The 24,058-nt window shown below is 24.5% G+C and overlaps 4 protein-coding genes across 4 annotated transcripts; 2 read left to right on the plus strand and 2 right to left on the minus strand.

The window, feature by feature from the left end:
* Positions 1–190: 190 nt before the first annotated feature.
* On the plus strand, positions 191–2,102 carry LOC122512909 (CDAN1-interacting nuclease 1). The gene is made up of 5 exons (XM_043629058.1): positions 191–375; positions 568–672; positions 904–1,034; positions 1,197–1,276; positions 1,492–2,102. Exons 1-5 carry the CDS (start codon positions 278–280, stop codon positions 1,924–1,926), a joined length of 849 nt encoding a protein of 282 aa, XP_043484993.1. The 5' UTR covers positions 191–277; the 3' UTR covers positions 1,927–2,102.
* Positions 2,103–3,877: 1,775 nt separating this feature from the next.
* On the minus strand, positions 3,878–5,674 carry LOC122512920 (40S ribosomal protein S2-like). The gene is made up of 3 exons (XM_043629068.1): positions 5,561–5,674; positions 4,607–4,934; positions 3,878–4,423 (listed from the first exon to the last, which is right to left on the minus strand). The coding sequence occupies exons 2-3, from the start codon at positions 4,931–4,933 to the stop codon at positions 3,929–3,931; spliced, it is 822 nt and encodes a 273-aa protein (XP_043485003.1). The 5' UTR covers position 4,934; positions 5,561–5,674; the 3' UTR covers positions 3,878–3,928.
* Positions 5,675–5,922: 248 nt separating this feature from the next.
* LOC122512930 (G protein pathway suppressor 2) lies at positions 5,923–9,127 on the plus strand. The gene is made up of 8 exons (XM_043629078.1): positions 5,923–6,179; positions 6,556–6,772; positions 6,976–7,141; positions 7,448–7,544; positions 7,748–7,801; positions 8,074–8,178; positions 8,318–8,421; positions 8,738–9,127. The coding sequence occupies exons 1-8, from the start codon at positions 6,083–6,085 to the stop codon at positions 8,915–8,917; spliced, it is 1,020 nt and encodes a 339-aa protein (XP_043485013.1). The 5' UTR covers positions 5,923–6,082; the 3' UTR covers positions 8,918–9,127.
* Positions 9,128–9,605: 478 nt separating this feature from the next.
* On the minus strand, positions 9,606–23,880 carry LOC122512938 (probable ATP-dependent RNA helicase spindle-E). The gene is made up of 12 exons (XM_043629091.1): positions 23,689–23,880; positions 21,210–21,425; positions 20,703–21,006; positions 20,079–20,539; positions 19,427–19,829; positions 17,543–17,709; positions 16,924–17,376; positions 16,186–16,733; positions 12,853–13,897; positions 12,373–12,729; positions 11,772–12,103; positions 9,606–10,121 (listed from the first exon to the last, which is right to left on the minus strand). Exons 2-12 carry the CDS (start codon positions 21,405–21,407, stop codon positions 9,986–9,988), a joined length of 4,404 nt encoding a protein of 1,467 aa, XP_043485026.1. The 5' UTR covers positions 21,408–21,425; positions 23,689–23,880; the 3' UTR covers positions 9,606–9,985.
* Positions 23,881–24,058: the final 178 nt, after the last annotated feature.

Here is a 24,058-nt window from a genome sequence, read left to right on the forward strand (position 1 = left end):
AATGATGACCGAAACTGATGACCCAGCCCGCAGCATTGACAGACCTAACCTAACCTGAAATAAAAATATTTATATATCATTTTTTTGTATATAAAAATTCCAAACTGTCAAAATTCTAAAAAAAACAAGACAAACAAGAAGATAAAATACTTTTAAAAAAGGTCACATTACTATTTTAATAGTAAACATTTAATAGTAAACTGTAATTTTTATAAATTTTTCCGCACTGAATTTAAAAAAACAAGAGAGAAACAAAAGTGAACGAAAGGAAAACAAAATGAAGCAAAATGAGTACGACAGTATTTTGAAAACAATAAGAAGTTTTCGAGGTTTGACAAGAGACTGTTCAAAAATGCTGGTGGAAAAATATAGCCAGTGAGTAAATATTTTATAATTATAATTACTATTAATTTTATTATCATTTATTATTCTTAAAATTATAAATTATATTAAGTTATTTTAATAGGTAGATTTAAATTTATTTATTTCAAAGTATATAAGACTTTTAATTTAAAATTAAATTAAATGAACAATTAAGTATACTAATTAATTAACTATTTTCTCCAGTATCAATAAATATGCACTATTTAGTATTTTGGCAATTGAAGTCCAACAGAGAATGAAATGTATGCACAGTCGACTTTTTGGCGGAGAGAAAAATTACTACGAAAGGTAATTGTTACTATAAATATTTAAAAACGAATTTTAATACAAAACCATTAATTTTTTCTATATTAATTAATTAATTAAGTTATTAATTAACTATTAATTAATGAATTAATTTTTTCTTATCTAACAATAACTTCTTTTTAAATAACTTAATTTTTTTTTTCATCCCTGATAGAGGATTATTATTTTATATTTAATTAATTTCTTTCTCATCCACTGAAAAAAAAATTACAGATACAAACAAGCTCAAAAAACAAGTAAACAAAGTGGAATTATATTACAAATGGCACTTCAAATTAATGCACCACCATCATTATTGGCACGTCATATTTTAGAGGATTACTTAACCGAAAAGGGAGAAAGTAGTAAGAGTTCATTTTTATCTAACTAGTTTAAAAAAAATATTTGTTACCTATCTGATTAATTAGTATCAACTAATTTAATTAAATGTTGCATTTTTTATTTTCATAGTGGAAAAAAAATTCCCACTTTTTACAGATTAAAGAAATTGAATTTTTTTTTTGCAGATTCACGTTCTTCTTTGGGAAAATATCTCAAGGACTCGACTTTAATTGAAGATAAAGACTTGGCTTATGAAATATTTACGGTAATAAAAAAAAAATTATTTTAAAATTATTTTTTCTGAATTTAATTTTTGATATTTATAATATAATATAAAATATAGGTAATTGAATTTAATTAATTTTTTTAAAATAATTGAATTTAATTAAATTTTTAAAAATACTTGAATTTAATTAAATTTTTAAAAATAATTGAATTGAATTAAATTTTTTTAAATAATTGATTTTTTTAATGTTCTAGTGTGTATTATATGACGATCAATATGGACCAGTTGCGGATTCAATTGCATTGTCCGTTGGCGAGGAATATGAAGTTATATTGCAATGTTGCTTAAAGGAGCGTAATATTTCATTTCGTAATGAGCATCATTTGCGTTCGAGGGGTTACGATAAAACGCCCGATGTTAAACTTGAAATTCCAATTGCCGTCAATGGTTATGTGATTAATTGGATTGAATCAAAGGCAAGATTTGGTAATGCTGAGATACATAAGAAAAATGTTAAGGAACAATTTTCAAGTTATTGGAATCGTTTTGGACAAGGTTTAGTGATTTATTGGTTTGGCTTCTTGGACACTTTAATTCAACCCAGCGAGAAACGTTTTATTATTCTCGATCATTTTCCCAAAGAAATCACCTACATGAATCCAAATTCTATACAGCCATTGGCATTTTAATGTATAGTTATACTACGAAAAAAGAACAAATTAATTTTTTTAATTCTATGTAAATAGAATTTCTTTTTTTGTTAATTGTATTCAAATCGAGGAAGTTACGTTGTTTTTTTTAAATAAAAAGTAACTTCTCTTTTTTGTGTGAAAAAAAATATAAATAAACGATATTTTTTACTCTTCTTTCTGAGAATTATTCTTCACTTTGACTAAAGTGTAAGTTTGTAAAGTGTAAATTTGTAAATTTAAAAACTTTATATTTTCAAGAATAAACATCAATTTTTGAATGATTACAGATTCAAAATTTATAGAATTTTAAGTTCATAATTAAATATAATTATTTATTAATTTTCAATTATTTTAATAAAATTTTTAGCAAGAATTTCATTATTCTCATAAATAATAAAATTCTTTAGAGCAATTTAATTATATTCAATACAATTTTAATAAAATTTCTCGAAAGAATAAAATTATTTTTAAAAATCTATTATTTAAATTCAATTATTTTCAAGTTTTAATAAAAATTCCATTAATTTCAAAAATTTTTCGAAATAATTCAATTATTTTTATAAATTGTATAATTCTTGGCAAGAATTCAATTATTTTTTTTTGTAAATAATAAAATTCTTCTGAGAAATTCAATTATTTTCAAAAAAAATTTTAATTAAATTTCTCGAAAGAATACAATTATTTTTAAAAATATTAATTAAATTCCATTATTTTTAAAAATTTTAATATAATTTTAATTTTTAATACAATTTTAATAAAATTTCTCGAAAGAATACAATTATTTTTAAAAATATTATTTAAATTCGATTATTTTCAACAATTCAATTATTTTTATAAATTGTAAAATTCTTGTCAGGAATTCAATTATTTTTCTAAATAATAAAATTCTTCTTGGAAATTCAATTATTTTTAATACAATTTTAATTAAATTTATAGGAAAAAATTCAATTATATTCCAGGTAATTTTAATACAATTTTAATAACATTTTCTCGAAAGAATTCAATTATTTGCAAAAATGTTAATAAAATTCTTGAAATGAATTTATTTAAATTATGAATTCAATTATATTCAAATTTTTTTTTTATTAATACTTTACAAGAATTCAATGATTTTCAGTAAATTGACAATTTAATTATTTCTGAAAATAATTGAATTCTTAAACAGAATTTTATTAAGACTTTTTTAAATAATTGAATCCCTGTACAAACAAATTTATTATTTCTGCAAATAAATAATTTTTCTATGAAAAAATGTACTATTTATTAATATTACTGAATTCTTTCGAAGAATTTTAAAAAATGTTTAAAAATAATTTAATTTTCCCTAGAATTCAATTACAATTGTAAACAATTAAATTCCAGCGAAAATTTCATTATTTTTAAAAATAATTGAATTCTTGAATTGTATTTTATTAAAAGTTTTTTAAATAATTGAAAAATTCAATTTCTTTTTAAAAATAATTGAATTTTCTCGGAAAATTTTTATAAGATTTTTAAAAATAATTGAAATTATCGAAGAAAGTAATTAAAATTGTATTGAAAATAAGTGAAATCCTGAAAAGAATTTTATTTTTAAAAATAATTGAATTCCTGTAAAAAATTTTATTATTTCTAGAAATAATTGAATTATTGCAAAGAAATTTGTAAATAATTGAATTCCTCTGAAATTTTTATTATTTATGAAAATAATTAAATGTTTGCGCGTTAAAAATTATTAATATAGAAGAAGATTATAGATTATTGTTCACTGTTAATTATTCTTCTTTCTGCAATTATTGTTTCTCTTTTCAAAAAAATTAAATCATAATTTTTACTTTTCAAAAATAAATTTATTGAAAAAAGAGGAATAGGGGAGAAAATATTTGAATTTAGGGGATTTTTTTTTAAGGGAAAAAGGGGGACGTGATCCTTAAAATAGAATAGTTTCAAGGATAATAAAAAGAAATAATTGTTTCGAAAATTAATTTATTCGAACATGATGATGATGACAATGAAGATCTTAAGCAGTCTCATTTGGTCTTGATCCCTGAATAGGACGATGAGCTTTGGACAAGTAGTCAGCGAATTCCTGATAAGGAGGCTTTGACAATGCAACGTCCTTCCAGAGATCAGGGGTCAAGTAAGCATAAGTCTTGGCAATTGCAGCGTAAGTTGCCTTTGCAAAATTGCCAAGAGTGCAAGTAGAACCCCTTGCTGATGTGTAACAATCCTCGATACCAGCCATTTGCAATAGTTTCTTTGGAACTGGAGCCGAAACAATTCCCGTTCCTCTTGGCGCTGGTATTAAACGTACCTGCACTGATCCACATTTTCCAGTGACTTTACAAGGCACCGTGTGGGGTTTACCGATTTTATTACCCCAATAACCAAGACGCACTGGGACAACGGACAATTTAGCGAGGATGATAGCACCGCGAATTGCCGTTGCAACTTCCTTTGAGCATTTAACGCCCAAGCCAATGTGACCGTTGCTATCACCAATAGCGACGAAGGCCTAAAATATAAATTATATATTGCAATAAAATATAAATATATTTTAAATATGTTATAATTTTAAACTTTAAAATTGATAATTTCTAATATAATAATAAAATATATTATATATTACATTTTTAAATATGTATGAAATGTAAAAACCCAGAAAGGGTTTAAAAAATTTATTTTTTAAGGAAATTACCTTAAAGCGGGTACGTTGACCGGCACGTGTTTGCTTTTGAACGGGCATAATTTTTAGAACCTCGTCCTTAAGCGATGGTCCAAGGAAGAAATCAATGATTTCAAATTCTTTAATTGGCAAGGAGAAATGATAGATTTCCTCAAGAGTGCGAATTTTTCCATCACGAACAAGGCGGCCCAATTTTGTCACTGGAATCCATTCCTTGGCGTCTTCCTTTCCACGTCCACGACCACGGCCGCGACCTCGTCCTCTTCCTCCTCTACGATCGCCACGGGATCCAAAACCACCACGAAAACCACCGCGTGCGGCTGGAGCTGCGTCCGCCATTCTATAAAAATTCATAAAAAACATTTAAAAAAAGAAATTTCAAAATCAAATTATTTACTATTTATAATTTTCTCTTTATCTTATTATTGTATTACTTTTCTTTATTTATTTCTATTGTTTGTTCATTTTAATTGTTTATTAATTTTTCATAGTTCATAATTTTTTTCATTTTTACTAATTATTTATTATTATTTATTCAGAAAATTCTATTCTATAAAATTTAAAAATATAAACTTTTATTTACTTTTTGAACACCCGGTATGTAACCACGTTTGAGGAAAAGGTGTTAAAGATCAAAAAATAAATTGTTTACTTAAATTTTCACATTTTTAAAGACTTTAGAACCGTAAGAAACAATTATCTAGACAATTTTGATATTTTTTTAATTATTAATAACCTTTTTTCTTGGTAGAAAGTTTAGAAAAAAAGGAAGATTTTAAAATGAACATAACCTAAAATTGCACGTGTTTCAAAAGAAACTTTGGTTTAACTTGTTTTTCAAGTTATAAGAAAAAAAAAGTTAAGTTAACAATTCTAACATGATTGATTAGTTCAATTTTCATTTCTTCTACTTTTTATAAACAAATTTTCAATGGAAATATAATAAATATCGAAAAAATTACTCACGCTGATCTTTCTTGTGATATTTAACAGAAGAAACAAGAACAGTGCGAAGCACTTCCGGAAAGAGAGTGGCTGAGGATGACAGGATGTGACGTCAGAACTTTACAGAGCGCGAAAATTTAAATTAATACTTTTCATTTTTTGAAAATTGTGTGTAATTTATTTAACAACAATGTGTTAACAAATATTTTATGTATTTTATTTTCACTATTTGAATATTACACGAAATTATTGTGCTCTGATCTGAATTTAAAATACAAAAACGAATTAAAATGATATTTATTGTTTAATTTTGAAAACAAAAATTTAAGTAATGATGACCTTTTGATAACCACTTTTCACTACGCATGCGTGGAAGGTAACGTGGTTATCAAATATGGCGGATTGTTTGTGTTTTGCGATTAAATGTCAACCTGTCAATCGTTCAATATAATAGAGAAAAGAAATAATTATTTTTAATAATTGATAATTATTTATTTTTATTCATCGTTTTTAAAGGAAAAAGAAGACACTTTATCTATAAAAATGCCGGCAGTTATTGTGGGAAATCCCCAACGAACTGAACAAATGGCCGAGGCTTTAAAAGTTCATATTCTTCGTGAAAGACAACGTAAAAAACAAGGTATAAATATATATTTTAAACTCTAAAATCAAAAAAAAAATTGAAAGGAAATAAAATGTTTATTTATTAAAATTTAAATTTGAAAAATACGAGTAATTTTCTAATGACACGAAAGAAGAAGAGGAAAAGGTTCGTAGGTAACATAACCTCACTTTTTCCATTCTGACAAAAAAATTTATTTAATAATTTAAATTTTGAAATTTTCTTAATTCAACTTTTACTAATTCAGATTTAGCAAGATTTAGAGAATCAAGAAAATTAAATTTGTAATTTTGATTTATTTATTTAATACTTTAATGCACTTTAAATTATTGGAATTTTATGATAATAATGATTTAGATTGAATTTTAAAGAAATTATTTTTTTCGAAAAAAAGAGCAAGAAGCTGACGCCGAGGAAGAACGTCAACGAAAAGAACGGGAACGTCAACAAAAACAGGATGTTATGACACTTGGTGAAACACGTGAACAAATCACAACATTGGAAAATGAATTGTCACAATTGAAGGACGAGAAACACCAATTATTTTTGCAATTGAAAAAAGTACTCAACGAAGATGATAATAGAAGGCGGCAGCTCATTAAAGAAAACAAGTATTTTCTTTTATTATTAATTCACACACCAAAATTTTGAAAAAGTATTAAAATTAAATTAAAAAATAAAAAAAAAAAAAGAATTTTAGTTAAAGAAAAATTTTTAATTAAATTTTAGAAAAGTTACAACCGATTGCAAAAATTCAATTATTTTCAAAAGTAATCAAGACAATTTAATAATTTCCTTCTTTGCATTACCTTAGTGCTTGTTCGGAAATTATGCCGACTACCGGTGGTTATCGGGATCCAGGAACCGGAACTGGTGGAGTTTGCAGAAGTTTAAGAGATCCCGTTTTTCCCGGGCAAATGGTTCCGAGTCATCCGCTTTACAAAATATTGAGCACATTACCAGCACAAATGCCAGCGACTGTGAGTTTCTATTTATTTTCTTATTTATTTATTCTACTACTTAAAATAGAATTTAAATTAATTAACATAAAATTTATTTTATTTATCTCTTTCTTTATTTTTTTCTTTCTTTTATAGTTTTACAGAAAGATTTATTTACAGTGTAAATGTGTTTACTTTATTTTTACTTATTGATTTTTTTTTGTTGGAAATTTAAAAATAGATTTACTATTCTTTTTGGTTTTAATAAATAAGTTTTTTTTTTAAATTAACTTTTGTAAATTTTGTATCTATTGTTAATTGTAAATTTTTTTATTCTTCTTTTAGATGAAGAGAACAAGAAGTCCTTCACCACCGCCACAGGCCTATGGACCATTTGTCTACACAGCAGCTCCGATTCCAAATTATAAAAATCCCATACCCAGTAAGTTTTTTTAATAAAAAAAGTCAAGAAAAAACAAGTCATTGTGAAAAAATATTTATTTCATCAAAATTTGAACTTACAAAAAAAATTTTTATTAAATTTACATTATTATTCTCAATTTTAATTAATTTTTAATTCATTTTCTTAATTATATCTAATATTCTTTTTTTAATTAGTTAATCAGACTTTAATTTTCGTTTCAGAAACAGAAGAAGCTGCCAGAAGAACGGGAGATTCACGAGCCGTTCTTTGGAATAGTAAGTAAAATACTTTATTTTTGAAAATTGTATTTTTATATTTGAAAAGGAAAATTATTTAAAAAGTTAGGAAACCAAAAAAGAAAATAACAAGTAACTTATACAACGATTGTTATTATTATTATAATAATTATTATCATATTATTATTATTTTAATATAATATAATTAATATCTAGATCACATTTATTTTTATAATAAACAAAGTCTTTATTTATTTTTTTTTGTTACTTGATGAAAAATGAATAATTTAACAGTTAAAATAATGTTGCAGAAAATAATCAGTATCCACCATCGAGTTTTTATTCAACTCCAACTGGTCAAGGCGTTTTCAGTTATTCCGCTCCCACTTCGCAACCGTCCAGAGAATCAGAAGCTGGTATTTAAAAAAACTATTTTCAAAAATTACTTAAGTATTTAAAAAAACGTATTTTATAAAGAATGAAATATTTACACATTTCTAAATATATATAAATAAGTAGCGGACAATAATTAATGAAAATTTTTACATTTTTCAGAATACATCACACTGCAGTCAATTATGCAAGACAAATTTTATCCAAGACCAACGAGTCACGTTACCGTTCATGGAGGAGCGATTCCTATTCAACAGCCGCCTCAGGTTATTATTAATTTCTAATTTTATTCATTTCAATCGTTTTTTTTTTCATTTAAACTTTATTTCAATTGTTTTTTTTTTATTTAAACTTCATATCAATTTTCTTCACTTTATTTCAATAGTTTTTTTTATTTAAACTCTATTTAAACTTAATTTTAATTTTATCAATTGAAATTGATAATAATAAAATGATGAATAAAAAAAAATTCATTGAAATAGGAGTTTTTTTTCGTTTAAACAAAAATAAACGGAAGAAAATGGAAATTTTGAAAGGAAACGATAATTACAGTTGAGAAATAATTGAATTTTATTTCTCTAGGGTGCAAAAACTGGTGGCATTACTTCCGGATATCCGGTGAGAGCGCCACAACCGCCTCCCAGTGCTTATCAGCCGCCGCCACCGCCTCCTGGAACTTACGTTAGCGTTTCTGGTTCAAATGTTCCCAGTAGATTGCTTTACACACAACCGGGCACTCGTTATCTTCAACGGGACGTGTAATCGTTAAATATAAATATATATTTTTTAAAAATTGTTTTTTTTTTTGTTTATAAAACAAACTTTTATGAATCGCACTTTTTATATTACAAGTAATAATAATATTATTAAGGCAAATAAAACGAAAACATTCGGACAATGAATATTATTGATAATAATAATAATAAAAATAAATTATAAATGAAACAAGATTAAAAAAAATTATAAATAGGCAACAATTTAAATTAAATAATATTACAAAATTGGACATTTATTTTTTTAATGACCCTAATGAATATTTTCATTCATTCTTTATTTAAAATAAATATTTTAATTTCTAATAATTTTAATATATAGTCGAAAAAAATTAGTAAAATAGAAAGAAGAAAATAAACTTAATTATATAAAAATAATTATAATTAAGTAAATAATTTTAAAAATACTGTTAAAAATAAAAGTGAATAAAAAAGATAATATGAAATAGAAAAGAACGTTTAAAAAAAATTTATACAAAATATTTAGAAAGACAATTTGAATTTAGAAAAACATAAAATAAAAATAATAAAGTCTTTGAAACGGTACTGTGGAAAAATAAATTTTGGATATTTTCATTTTGGAACTTTTTTCTTGGAACTTTTCGATTGGAATTTCCGTTTTGGAACTTTTGTACCCCAATCCTTTGAAACTGCAAGAGGATTAAAAAAAACACACATTTTATGAAACTATTATAAATTTTTTATTACAATTTTCACAGTTTAAAGGTTTATAGGTATATAAACTAAAAAAAAGAAACAATACAATTTCAATACAACATTTCGCAGAAAAAAAAATTCGTTCATAAAATAAAACTATCTCATTTTTTTTTGTCAATAGAATAAAGTAAATATTACAATTTAAATATATAAACTAAACATAATTCGAATTTTATATTGAACAAAAGTGTTCAGTAAAAAAATAGAAAATTCTTCTTTTATTACATATTTTATAATTATATAAAGAAAAGTAATTGTGTTCAAATTTCACTTTCTTGCCATTAATACTATTTTTTGGAAGAAGATTCCAGTAATTGGACAAAAGCATTGAGAGAATTTTTTATTTAAGTCCACTTCTCTTCATTGCTTGCTGATGTTGTTGGGAGAATAAATGAGCACGCAGCTGATTTATTCCAAAAATCTCCTCTGAACAGAGTAAACATTTTGTGTCTACATTTCGACGATTTCTCATATCACTGAAAAGAAGAAGGAGACAAAAAATGTTAATTAATAACAATAAACAAAAATTTTTGAAACAATTTTCAATTTTCTTTTTGCTTTTATGTAAATAAAAATAAAAATTGAATTCAATATTTAAAAACTCTAATAAAATCTAATTTTTTTAAATACTTAATTAATTTTTTCAAGGAATTGAAATTAAATTTTTAAGAATAATTACCAGGGTGTCTAAAACGGTAAAATTTTTTCGAATTTGTGATAATTTTAGATTTTTTACCAAACAGTGAAGATTATTAAATAAGTAAAGTATTTTTTAAGAGCCCAAAAATAATAAAGCTAAATGCCATAAAAGTGAAAAAATAATGTTGATTTTTAAGAAATTCGGTTTTTTTAATTTTTTCGAATTTTTGATAATTTTAGATTTTTTACCAAAGGGTGGAGAATATTGAATAAGTAAAGTATTTTTCAAGAGCCCAAAAATAATGAAGTTAAATGCAGTAAATGAGAAGAAGAAATGTTGAATTTTAAGAAATTCGGTTCTTCGAATTTTTGATAATTTTTAATAATTTTAAATTTTTTACCAAAGGGTGAAGATTATTGACAGGGTGTCTAACGGTCAGGGAATGTCAGAGAATTTCATTGAAATTTTCAAAAATTTGAATTCCTGAGACGAATTTTATTATTTATGAAAAATGATTGAATTATTGAGAAGATTATTATTAAAATGTTTAAAAAGAATTGAATAACTGATAAAAATTTTGTTATTTTTGAAAATAATTTTATTCTGGCGGACGATTTTATGAGAATTTTTGAAAATAATTGCATTTCCATTGAGAAATTTATTACTTTTAAAAATAATCCAATTCTTGTGATAAATATTACTGCTATTTATGAAAATAATTGAATTTTGCAGAAAACTTTTATTAAAATGCCTCTGATCATTTTGTTATTTATCTTTAATAATTTAATGCTTTTAAAGAATAATTTAAGTAAATAATAGAATTGTTGGGAAGAATTTTATAAAAATCTTATCGAATAATTAAATTATTTCATAAAAATTTAATTAAAATTGTATTTAAAACAATTAATTCCTTTCGAACAATTTTTTTAAGATATTTAAAGGAAAAAATTCTAATATTTTTGTAAATAATTGAATTCTACCAAAGAATTTAAAAAAAAAACATTTTCTTAAATTATTGATTTTTTCGAGGAATTGAAATCAAATTTTTAAGAATAATTGCATTTTTTGAGCGCAATTCCTGTAAAATAGTATTAAAAATAATTGAAATCCTGCGATGAATTTTATTATTTATGAAAAAAATTAAACAGTTTCAAAGAATTTTATTAAAATTTTCAAAAATAATTAAATTCCTGAGAAGAATTTTATTATTTATGAAAATAATTGAATTATTGCGAAAAATTTTATTAAAATGTTTAGTAAGAATTGAATTTCAAGTGAAAAATTTTATTATTTTTGAAAATAATTGAATTCTTCATAAGAATTTTATAAAAATTGTTTTAAAAATAATTAATTTTTTCGAAATATAGTAAAAAAAACGAAATCGTTTTTTTTAAATCTCCAATTAAATTCTACATGAAATTTAATTATTAAAAATTTTTAATTTCACATACGTGCATAAAATTTAAAATTAAATTGATAAACTTACGTTCTGGCGAGTTCGAGTAATTCCAGTTGATTATTCCGCAAACATTTCTTCTCCTCGTCTTCTGGTACGAGTTCAAGTGCACAATGCAGAGGATAAACTGATTTGCTCGCAAGTGATTGTCTTCCGGGCATTAGAAAATCTGCTTCCGGATAAAGTTTCCATTTACTAAAATGAAACACCATTTCTGGCTTTTGTGATTTTCGCTTTCTGTCCATCAACTCAAACAAATACTTTTTAATTTGTGTTTGACAGTCAATTGTATCGCTCATATTATCCTTCGAATCTGCATTAAAGGTTAAACACAAATTCATCCAATGTCGCAGTTTGTTGATCTGTCAAAGTAAAAATTATTTTTATTTCCATATTTCATTTCATTTTCATTACATTTATTTTAATAAATACTAAAAAAAAATTAGTAAGAAAAGTATACAAAAATTATAAAAGAAACAAAAGTTCTTTTATAATTTTTTTTTTTACTTTTCTTGCTAATTTTTTTTCTTTTCTTTTATATTATTTTCAAATTTTTTGAAGGTTAAAAAGTTCATTGAAATTGACAATAAGCATTTAAAAGAAAAAGAAAAAAGAGCGGGAAAATGCTTACCCCGAGTAAATCGTCATTGGTTATTTCCACATCGAAATTAATTTCCATGTCATGTTCCCTAAATAAAGGAATTGCTGGATCGTCATCATTCTTTCTGGGATAAATTCCCAATCCACATAAAGCACCGACATAATCGCCTTTTGTTGCAGTGCGTCTCAATTCCATTCGTGGGCAAAACATTAATGATAAAAGTGACGTTAGACCCGGAAGATTTGGCATTAATGTTGTTTCGCGTAAATTCAAATTTTTACCCGATGGACTTTCACCAACAAAACCGGCAACCAAGAGACGATCGTGAGGATCATTTGGCGCCGTATCCAAAAGCACCGAATTCACAGATTGATGATCGATATTTACCTGAAATAATAATAAAAATAATAATAACAATAATAATAAAAATAATTACAGAAATAATAAAAAATTTCCATTTTAAATTTTACCCAAAAATTCTGAACGAAATTTAATAAATTTAAAAATTACCTTTTTCGAAGCCCCAGCATTTGTCAAATGCATCAATTCAATTTCCAATGGTGAGAAAGGACCTCGCAAAAAAATCGTCTTCGTGCATTCCTTTTCATTCGGTGGCTCAGGATGTATCTCCATAGTACTGCATTGATCGTATTGTTGTTCCTCAAAAACTTCCTTTTGCGATGCCTCATAATTATCATAATTCTCTCTCAATTCATGATTAAAACGTGACAAATAATCCTCCTCAAATGATTCAGCATAATTTTTCTCAATTAAATACTGATTCACATTTATTGCCTCAACATTATCGCCCATTGACTTTTTACAATGCAATGTCAATGCAACCACAGAATTGACAACAGAATAAATTTCACCAAAAATATATTTCGGCCTCTTCTCACCGCGCAACAATTGATCAAATTCACGTTTCGCCTCCGATGACCATTGTCCACTGATACTTGACATAAATGTCGGTCGTAAATTTGCCAAAACACATTCAAACGCCAACGCCGGTAAATCAAAGTCCCTCTCGTCCTGCGGCGTCGTTACATTCAATATACGTAAATCTTTAACTTGCACCAAAGCCATTTTACCGCAATCAACGTATAAAACGTTTGCAATTTGTATTCCTTTCTCAGTTTTATAACTTTGTATTTGCGCCCGATGATAACGTTTATCTTGATTTGAAAATGGCGCAAAGACAAGTGTCTCAATTTTTGGCATTGTTTTTATTGGTTCTAGATAACTGTCTTTTGAATTCACACGCTTTAGAATACAATCGAGTTTCAATTGTGAATCGTCGTCAATCATTTGCGCCCAAAAATGTCCTGGATCAATGACTTCGGTTATTTTCAATCTTATCATTGAAATATCAAGTCCTGGTAAAACGGGACGAATGCCAAAGTTTTTTCTTGCACGCAAATTTAATGGTTTTTCGTCAAAAAATGTTTGTCCACGATCGCCAATTAATTTCAATTCTCTTGCCATTGCAATCGATGAATTCTCATCGAGTACCTTCACCGCCAATGTTGTGTTTACTTTACGCAATTTTATCGCTCTGCAAAAAAAAAATCATTTTTCAATTCTATTTAGTAAATTTATTTTATTTTAGTACAAAAAAATTTAGGAACTTATTTTTTCTAAATAAATAAATAAAATAAATAATAGTAATGTTTTTAAAAATAAAAAAAATAGTATAAAAATATTGCATTATTAAATAGAACAATTCAGAGTTGGGGGAAAAATGAGCCATTTTCTCCTGATTTCCAGAAAGAATTTAAAATTTTCCCCTAAACTTTAAATAAAAAATTCGCATCAAAAGTTTAATTAAAAACTATCGATTTTAAAAGTTAAATTACTTGCTTATGGTGAATTTGTTTAGAATTTTTCAAAATTTTCAATAAATTTTCAATTACAATTTTTTGAAAAACCGATTTTTACCAAAGAGTCGAGACAATTTAATAAGTATAGTATTTTCTAAAAGCACAAAAATAATGAAGCTAAATCCCATAAAAGAGAAGAAAAAATGTTGAATTTTAAGAAAATCGGATTTTTGAATTTTTTCGAATTTTTGATAATTTTAGATTTTTTACCAAAGAGTCGAGACTATTAAATAAGTAAAGTATTTTCCAAAAGCACAAAAATAATGAAGCTAAATCCCATAAAAGAGAGGAAAAAATGTTGAATTTTAAGAAAATCGGATTTTTGAAATTTTTCGAATTTCTGATAATTTTAGATTTTTTACCAAAGAGTCGAGACAATTTAATAAGTAAAGTATTTTCCAAAAGCACAAAAATAATGAAGCTAAATCCCATAAAAGAGAGGAAAAAATGTTGAATTTTAAGAAAAACGGATTTTTGAAATTTTTCGAATTTTTGATAATTTTAGATTTTTTGCCAAAGAGTCGAGACAATTTAATAAGTAAAGTATTTTTCCAAAGCACAAAATTAATGAAGCTAAATCCCATAAAAGAGAGGAAAAAATGTTGAATTTTAAGAAAAACGGATTTTTGAAATTTTTCGAATTTTTGATAATTTTAGATTTTTTACCAAAGAGTCGAGACTATTAAATAAGTAAAGTATTTTCCAAAAGCACAAAAATAATGAAGCTTGATCCCATAAAAGAGAAGAAAAAATGTTGAATTTTAAGAAAATCGAATTTTTGAATTTTTTCGAATTTTTGATAATTTTAGATTTTTTACCAAAAAGTCGAGACAATTTAATAAGTAAAGTATTTTCCACATTAAAAAGTTTGACATTAAAAAATGAAAAATGCCAATACTTAACCCACAAAATTTAATTTTCAAAACAAACAAATGAATGCAGATAATTTGCTAACGGAAAGGAACTTACGATTATTATAATGTATTAAAAAAAATTGAATTCTTGTGATGAATTTTATTAAAATTTTTTTAAAATAATTGAAAACCTGACAAGAATTTTATTGCGTAAAAATAAATTAATTATTGCGAAAAATTTCGATATTTTAAAAAAGTAATTGAATTGTTTTGAAGAATTTACTTGAATTTGAGAAAATAATTTAATTTTTTCTAAAACTTTGATAAAAAATAAAAATTTAAAGAAAAAATTGAAGTTTTTTCGTAAAATTTTATTAAAATAATTGAATTGAAAAAACTTTAATTTTTGCAAAAGATTTTACTATTTATAAAAATAAATGATTACTTCCGGAGAATATTTTTTTGAAAATAATTGAATTATCTTAAAATATTTTATTAACATTTTAACTTATAACTTATATGTTACTTTAAGTTGGAGGGACAAATATTGTAAAACTTATATTAAGTGTACAAAGGAGAAAATAAATCTATCTATTTTATTAACATTTTTGAAAATAATTCAATTGTTTCGAAAATACCTACTTAAATTTTGGGGAAGAATTTATTGAAAATTGCATTGAAAATAATTGAATTCCTGTAGAGATTTTAATTAAAATTGTAAATTAAATAATTGAATTTATGAGAGAAATTTTATTACTTATAAAATAATTGAATTTATCTCATGAAGTTCATCAAAATTTTAACAATAATTAAATTCTATTAAAAAATTATACTAAAATTGTATTTTCAATAATTTTATTCTATTCCTGAAAAGATTATATTATTTATGAAAAAAAAATTGAATTTTTGTGATGAATTATATTAAAATTTTCAAAAATAATTATTTTCTTTTATAATTTTCTTTAGATTATAAAATTAAAATTGCATTTTAAAGAATTGAATTCTTGTCAGGAATTTTATCAAAATTTTTAAAAATAATTGAAATCTGTTGAAAAATTATATTAAAATTATTTTTAATAATTAATTAAAAATATATTTAAAAAAAATACCTATAAACTGCGGGTGAAATTTTTCCAGTTACATCCGGAGCTCTATCGTCTTCGGCAAATTTTCTCTCACGATTCCAAAAGTGAATGTAAATACGTTGTGAAATGTCGAAGGAGATGAAAATTTTATCAATTGACGATGGTGCGCATTCAGTGAATAATTCTTGTATTCGTTTGGCATAAAGTTTACCGGGTTGATTTTCGGGCCAACCTTGAAGAAATACTGTCTTCACTGGATCCAGTCCAGCGACCATTTTCAGCGAATTCTTTCCATTTTCTTCAAGTGTTTTTGCATTTTTCACAAAATAATTTGGATAAAATGCTCCGGCGAGTATAATTTTTTGTACAAAGGCCCATTCATTATCATTCCAAGTAACACGATTCTCACCGACACTCTCGACAATTCCCATTCTTTGTAAACGCTTCTCAATATCTCCAATTAGAAGCAAAATTTCACGTAATACACGCACTTGAATAAAATGTCGTTGTGCCCATGCACTTTCCGATGCTTTTGTCGTTATTCGCCGACTCGCCTTTTCCCGCTGCCAAAGCTATTTACCAAAAAAAAAAGAAACGGGGAATATTTAATTAATTACTTTTAAATTAATTTCAATAAAGTTTTACGAAAACTGTTTTTAATAAAATTAGTGACAAAATTAAACAGTTGATAATTTAAATTAATTTTTATTAATTTAAATTTTAGAGAGAAAAATTCATAAGCTTTAATATCGAATTTTTTACCTTGAAGGCATTGAGCGAGGCAATGCAGTCACTGCAAGATGTATCGGCATAAGTAATTTTCGCATTATACGCCTGAAGTTTCTTTTGAAACGGATTGCTGAACATACTTTTTGTCGCCATACTCGCTCCCATTATTATTGCATCGGTTAAAATACTAAAACAATGACCGAGAGCGATCAATTTTGAAATTCTAATGTCCAATGGTAAATGGGCCATTATTCTTCCAAGATCAGTTAATGTCCCGTCGCTATCATTGAAATCATCATCGACATTAAATAAGGCGCCGGCCTCTTTTAAAAGTTTTACAGTTCGCTTTAAATTTGACAAATCAGGCGGATCCATTGACAGTGCCAATAATTCCTTCGGTTCGCCCATATCCAATAATTTTGCATTCAAAACAAGTGACTCGAGCGGTGAACGCATCATTTCTGGATCGCTGTCTTTTGGAAAGTACTGAAAATGAAACAAGAATTTCACACTTAAAAATCAATTAAAAGAAGTATCAATTATCAATAGTATCAACAGTATCAATTAAAAATTAAATTTTTTGAATTCATATTGAAAAGAAAAAAACATACAATAGAAAGAAAATTAACTTTTGTAAAAATAAATCACTTGCCTGATAGAATTCTTTTGGTACTAGACGATAAACGCGACCTTTCATTACACGACCCGTTCGTCCTGCCCTTTGATCACAATTTGCTTGACTTGCCCAGACAAGTTCGAGAGATTGAAAATTCGTAACCGGGTTCATCACGAGTTGTTTCGTGAGACAAAAGTCGATTACTGCAAAAAAGAAAATAAATAAATAAATAAAAAACAAAATATTAAATACAGTTTTCCTCTTCACTTTAAAATATAATTTAGCTTTTTTCCCTTTTTTTCATTTGGAAAAAAGTTTTTATATTAAAGCTTTTATTAAATTTCATGATAACAGAGTAGTCGCACAAAAATTTAATTTTGTTTTTCCCTAACTTTTCCTTGATTTCCAGACACTTAATGATTTTTTCTCTGACCCTAGTAAACAATATTCTGATTTACTATAAAAATTATTAGATACTCAAAAACTTTTGTATATTTTAATAAACTTCTTCAAAACAATTGAATTCTTTTCCATTTTTTTTTTAAATTCTCGTCAAAATTTCAATCTACTATTTTAATAAAATTTCTCAAAAGAATTCAATTATTTAAAAAAAGAATTAATAAAATTCATTGCAAGAATTAAATTTATTTTCATAAATAATAAAATTCTTTACAGGATATCAATTATTTAAAAAAATGTAATAAAAATTCGCTGCAAGAATTTAATTATTCTTCTAAATAATAAAATTCTTCAAAGGATTGCAATTATTTTTTATACAATTTTAAGTAAATTCTTTGAAAAATGTAATTATTTTCCAAAAATGGTATTAAAATTCTTCAAAAGAATTAAATTATAAATTATTTTTAATAATTTTTGCAAAAGTTCCTTGAGAATTTTTGAATCGATTTGTTTACAATTCAATTTTAAAAAATTTCGATTATTCGGAAATTCTTCAATTAAATATTTAAGAAGAAAATAAAATCAATTTTTCTTAGAAAATTCTACTAGAATTCAATAATTTAAATACAAAAATAAATAATATATTGAATAATTGAATGTTTCTTAAAATTCAATTCTCATAAAGAATTTTATCAACATAATTGAATTCTTTCAACGAATTTTAATAAAAATTTTAAAAATAATTACATTTTTCGAGGAATTCGATTAAAATTGTATCAAAAATAATTTAATACCTGTGAAAAATTTTATTGTTTATAAAAATAATTTAATTCTTCACAAGAATTTTGATATTATATTTAAAAAAATAATTAAATTATTTCAAAAAATTAACTTGAATTTTAAAAATAATAGAATTCTTGTGTATGAATTTTATTAAAATTCTTTAAAATAATTGAATAACTGCGAAGAATTTTATTGTTTGTAAATTATAATTAAATTTAATTTTTGCCAAGAATTTTGATATTTATAAAAATAATTAAATTGTTTCGAAAAATAATTGAATTCTTTGGGAAATTTTTATTAACATGAAGAATGAAAAATTTTATTAATATTATTAAATTGAAGAAAAATTTTTAGAAACAATTGAAATTTTGCCAAATTTTATTAAAATTTTTGAAAATAATTGAATTTCAAAGAAGAGTTTTATTATTTATAAAGATAATTTAAATTTTGAGGAGCATTTTTTTAAATTTTTGACATTAATTGAATTTCTGCGAAGCATTTTATTACTTTTGAAAATAATTGAATTTCTGCAATTATTTGAAACTTGTCCAAAATTCAATTTTTTCCAATACTTTAATAAAAAATCCCTGACCTGTGACAACCATGGTAATTTTTTTCAAGGGCTTTTGCCCCTGTTTACTTCAAAAGAAAATAGATGAATAAATTTTTTAAAAAAATGTCAACAAAAAACAATAGCAATAAGTTAAAAATAAACGAGAAAAAAAATGAAATACAAACCATATCTAACATCAGGAACGGTGATACTGCTCTCGGAAATATTTGTCGAGAGAATAATACGTCGATGACCGCGCGGTGGTTTTTGGAAAATTTTCTCCTGCTCGTCGCTTGTTATTGACGAATGCATAACAACAATGTCCCAATTCCAATTTTGATGACTCGGCGATTTTAAAATATCGTGCATCTCTTCAATTTCATAAATACCAGGCATAAATACAAGAACAACATGACGTTGAAATGAATTTTCATCTCCATCATTGTCCTCGTCATCATCATTGTTATCATCCTCATCGGTGCAATCCTGACAAGTCTTGTCAATTTCATCGAAGACAATTATTAATTTCGAACAGAAATTCATCATCTCTCTCGATATACGCGGTTCATCATAGGACACTTCCGGCAACTGAAAACAAAAACAAATCCTTTAGAAATTTAAATAAAAAAAAATTACAATTTTACAGTTGCCGCACAGAAATTTAATTTTGTTTTTCTGACTTTTTTTCCTGACTTCCAGATAAAATTATGACTTTTTCCCTAATCCTAAAGAATATTCTGTTTAACTTCCAAAAATTCCCTGTTTCTATTTTCCTTGAATTTCCTGACCTGTGGAAACTCTGAATGAAAATAAAATATAGTTAAAATGAAAACTTACCGGTGCAATTGAACCCATTTGACAAAGATAGAAAATATTGATGTCAAATTGACTTCGTTTTGAAATATCGATAATTGGCGCGTTGCCCATTTTATCTTTTTTTATTGGACTTTGAAAATAAGAGGCAAATTTATCAACGTCAATTGTTGCTGACATCAAAATAACTTTAACTTGCCGTGAATTTGTTCGCAATAATTTACGAACGACAAGTAAAAGAAAATCCATTTCCTGACTGCGCTCGTGTACTTCATCCAAAATAATGTGCGTATAGTCGAGCATATTTTTGGAATTTATCAATTTTCTCAATAATACACCAGTCGTGCAGTACGTTAATCTCGTGTCATTTGAAAAGCAACTTTTCATTCCAATTTGATAGCCAACCAATGTTCCCAATGGCCATTCTCTTTCTTTGCTCACACGTTTCGCGATACTTATTGCCGCTATTCTTCTCGGTTGTGTAACTGAAAATTTCGAAAACGCAAATCAATTATTTGTAAACTTGAGAAAAAATGTATATTTAAATATTTATATTTGACTAGAGGAAAAAAAAAGTTAAATAAGAAAATTATTAAAGGTTGGATTTTTTTTTTAAATTTACAAAAAAGAAAAGAAAAAAACACTCACCAATTATATTGCATGGCACTCGTTTTTTACAACTATTATCTAGTAAAAATTGTGGAACTTGCGTAGTTTTTCCACATCCAGTTGGTCCTTGAATTATCACCACAGAATTTGTCTCTATCATTGCTATAATTTCCTCCTTCTTTGGCGATATCGAGAGATTTTCATTCTGACGATGAGCAAAATTGTATGTTTTGTAAATTTTCGTAAGTTCCTCGTCTTGAACTTCTTGCATTACCGGTAATGTACCACGTGAAATTTCATCAAAATTTTTCGTCTTATCGTGACCATCAAAATTACTTGCTTCCTAAAAAGAAAAGAGCAAAATTAAATTAAAAATTCAATAAAAATTATTAATTAAGAACTAAAATTGTTTATTATTAATAATACATTTATTTAATAGACTAATATTAATTATTATTAATTTATTTAATAATTAAAATAATTTTTCAATAGAATTGAAATATTTTTAAAAAATGCTGATAAAACTGATAAGAAGAATTCAATTACGTCAAGCATTCTTCGTTCTTCAGCTTTAACATATTCTTCGACGTATTCCTTATTTTCCTGAACAGTTTGAGGATATAATGCTTCCAGTTCACGATCAATCGCCTCCATATTCGTTGGGACGTATCTCTGACTAGTTCTTGGTTCCATATAAACTCGCTTGAATTTCGTATTTGGCTTAAAAAGATCGAGTGGATCCATTTTTTTTTTGGTTTTAATCTAAACGTCCAGGAAGAAAAAAAGGCAATAAATTTAGTATCAAGTTTGCCACAAATATTTAATTTTGTTTTTCACAAAGTTTTTCCTCATTTCCAGATAAAATTTTGACTTTTTTGCTGACCCTAAAGAATATTCTGATTCACAATTCAATTTTACGAAATTTCAATTCTTCAGAAATTCTTCAGTTAAAAATATATGAGAAAATAAAAACTTCAAATAATTTCAAAAAGAATTCTATTAAACTTTTTAAATACAAATAAATAATTTATTGAATACATAATTGAATGTTTCTTAAAATTTAATTCTAATAAAGAATTTTATTAACAAATTTTTAAATAATTAAATTCTTTCGACGAATTTTAATAAAATTTTCAAGAATAATTACATTTTGCAATGAATTAAATTAAAATTCTGCAAAAAGTTTTATTATTTATGAAAAAAATCCAATTCTTTCCAATAAATTAATTAAAATTTTCAAAAATAATTAAATTCTTGTGAAAAATTCACAGAAATTCAATTATTATTCAAAATTTTAATAAAATTCTTGACATAAATTAAAAATAACAAAATTCTTTGCAGATTTTCAATTACTTTCAGAAATTTTAATAAAATTTTCCGCAAGAATTTAAATATTTTCGTTAAATTAATAAAAATCTTTGCAGAAATTCAATTATTTCCAAAAGTCTAAATAAAATTCTTCTCAAGAATTAAATTATTTTCAAAAATTTCAAAATTTTTGCTGAAAATCAAATATTTTCGAAAAAGTTTTGATAAAACTGTTTTCGTAGAAATTCAATTATTTTTAATTCAATTTAAAAAAAATGGCTCGATAAAATTTAATTATTTTTTAAATTTTAATAAAATTCTTCGAAAGAATTCAATTATTATTCTTACGAATTTTGATACAATTCTTTATAAGAAATAAATTATTTTCAATGCAAGTTTAATTGAATTCCATGAAAGAATTTAAAATTTCTGAAAGTAATTGAAGCTTTTGCCATGAATTTTATTAAAAATTTTTGAAAATAATTGAATTTTGCAATGAATTTTAATAAAATTCCTCAAAATAATTGAATTTTGTCGAAGAATTTTGCTATTTATTTTTATAAAGATAATTAGAATGTTGACCACAATTTTTTTTAGATTTATTTAAAATAATTGACTTTCTGCGAAGTAATTTATTAATTTTTAAAATAATGAAATTCCTGTGATGAATATTGTTATTTATAAAAAATAATTGACTTTTGCAATTATTTTTTTTTAAATTCCTGAACATAATTGAATTTCGGCGAAGAATTTTGCGATATTTATAGAGATAATAATTGAAATATTGACGAGAATTATTTTTTTAATTTTTGCATTGAATTGCAAGATTTATTTAAAAAATACAAATCCGAAAAATTGTTCAGAATTAAAAATTAAAATTTTTAATATTAATAATAGTAAAATGATCAAAATATTAAATTTAAAAATAAAAAATTAAAACATTAAAACATTAAAATTAAAAATAAAAACATTAACAGATGTTTTTTTTTAAAATCGTATTAATTTTTTTTACGAAAAACTAAATTTTTTCAAATTTTAAGAAACTGAATATATTTATTTAAATACAGTCAGTCCGCAACAATAGTAAAAAAAACATTTGAAATTCAAAAAGTTATGAAAAAGAATAAAGAAATGAGAAAATTATAGGTACAAAATTTGCAATTATTTAAATTCAATACTATAAATAAAAGAAAGAGAAATATGTAAATAATAAAATTTATCAAAGTAGAAAAATATTAGCACTCTGGACATAAAAAAATTACATTTTTTAAAACAATAAACAATGAAAATGAAAAAATTAAAATATGAGTTCAAACAAAACGGGAATAAACTTGAATTTTTAGGTTATGCTGAACAAAATTCGAAAATATAAAGAACTTTTTTTTCACTTAAAAAAAGGGGGTTAATTACAAAAAAAATTTATATTTCTATCAAAATAGAATTAAAGATAATACTAAAAGTACTAATCAAAATAGTCTTTTAAATAATTCAGACTTCTAAAAAATTAGTTCTTTTAAAGTATAAAAAGGCAATTAAAATAAAAAGATAACTACAAAGAAAATTGAATTACAACAGAAATTAAAATATTTTCCTTCAAAAAATGCCAAAATTTGTTAAAATTTACAATTATAAAAAGATAAATACCACTTGTGAATTTTTACCAACATGTGGCCCATAAAAATGGGAATTTGTAAAGACGAAATAAAAAACTACTTACTTATTTTTTTATCACCAAGGTAAATGAATTTGTTAATAAAAAATCATTTTCTAGGCACTTTTTTATCAAATTCAACACTAAAAACTACATGTAGAATTTTTAATGTTTTATATCACTTTTAACCGGCGATTTTAATGGGTAATAAACTCTGATGCAGGGCTCATGGTGAATGATGAACAAAGGGAGAAGAGTAATAATTGAATTGCAAATGGCGTGAACACCGTGAAGTTGGCAAACAATGTGAAATTTGCCATTTGCAATAAAATTTCGATGATAATAGCAAATTTTAATCAGGATTATCATTAAAAAAAGGATCCTAATTCTTATTTTGGTTTTAATTAACAGTGAAATTGTGAATTAATCGAATTAT

Source organism: Leptopilina heterotoma, unplaced genomic scaffold (genome assembly GCF_015476425.1).
Source record: "Leptopilina heterotoma isolate Lh14 unplaced genomic scaffold, ASM1547642v1 Lhet_1, whole genome shotgun sequence".
Lineage (NCBI taxonomy): Eukaryota > Metazoa > Arthropoda > Insecta > Hymenoptera > Figitidae > Leptopilina > Leptopilina heterotoma.

Bases quoted from the DNA above. Each gene is read 5' to 3' on its own strand.
- LOC122512920 (XM_043629068.1), bottom strand. From the start codon at position 4,933: ATGGCGGACGCAGCTCCAGCCGCACGCGGTGGTTTTCGTGGTGGTTTT. The intron at 4,424-4,606 runs GTAATTTCCTTA...TTTATATTTTAG, and splicing joins GTCAACGTACCCGCTTTAAG to GCCTTCGTCGCTATTGGTGA.
- LOC122512930 (XM_043629078.1), top strand. From the start codon at position 6,083: ATGCCGGCAGTTATTGTGGGAAATCCCCAACGAACTGAACAAATGGCC. The intron at 6,180-6,555 runs GTATAAATATAT...TTCGAAAAAAAG, and splicing joins AAGACAACGTAAAAAACAAG to AGCAAGAAGCTGACGCCGAG. The intron at 6,773-6,975 runs GTATTTTCTTTT...GCATTACCTTAG, and splicing joins CAGCTCATTAAAGAAAACAA to TGCTTGTTCGGAAATTATGC.
- LOC122512938 (XM_043629091.1), bottom strand. From the start codon at position 21,407: ATGGATCCACTCGATCTTTTTAAGCCAAATACGAAATTCAAGCGAGTT. The intron at 16,734-16,923 runs GTAAAAAATTCG...TTTGGTAAATAG, and splicing joins CCTCGCTCAATGCCTTCAAG to CTTTGGCAGCGGGAAAAGGC. The intron at 12,730-12,852 runs GTAATTTTTAAA...TTATTATTTCAG, and splicing joins ATGCTGGGGCTTCGAAAAAG to GTAAATATCGATCATCAATC.
- LOC122512909 (XM_043629058.1), top strand. From the start codon at position 278: ATGAAGCAAAATGAGTACGACAGTATTTTGAAAACAATAAGAAGTTTT. The intron at 376-567 runs GTGAGTAAATAT...TATTTTCTCCAG, and splicing joins CTGGTGGAAAAATATAGCCA to TATCAATAAATATGCACTAT. The intron at 1,277-1,491 runs GTAATAAAAAAA...TTAATGTTCTAG, and splicing joins TGGCTTATGAAATATTTACG to TGTGTATTATATGACGATCA.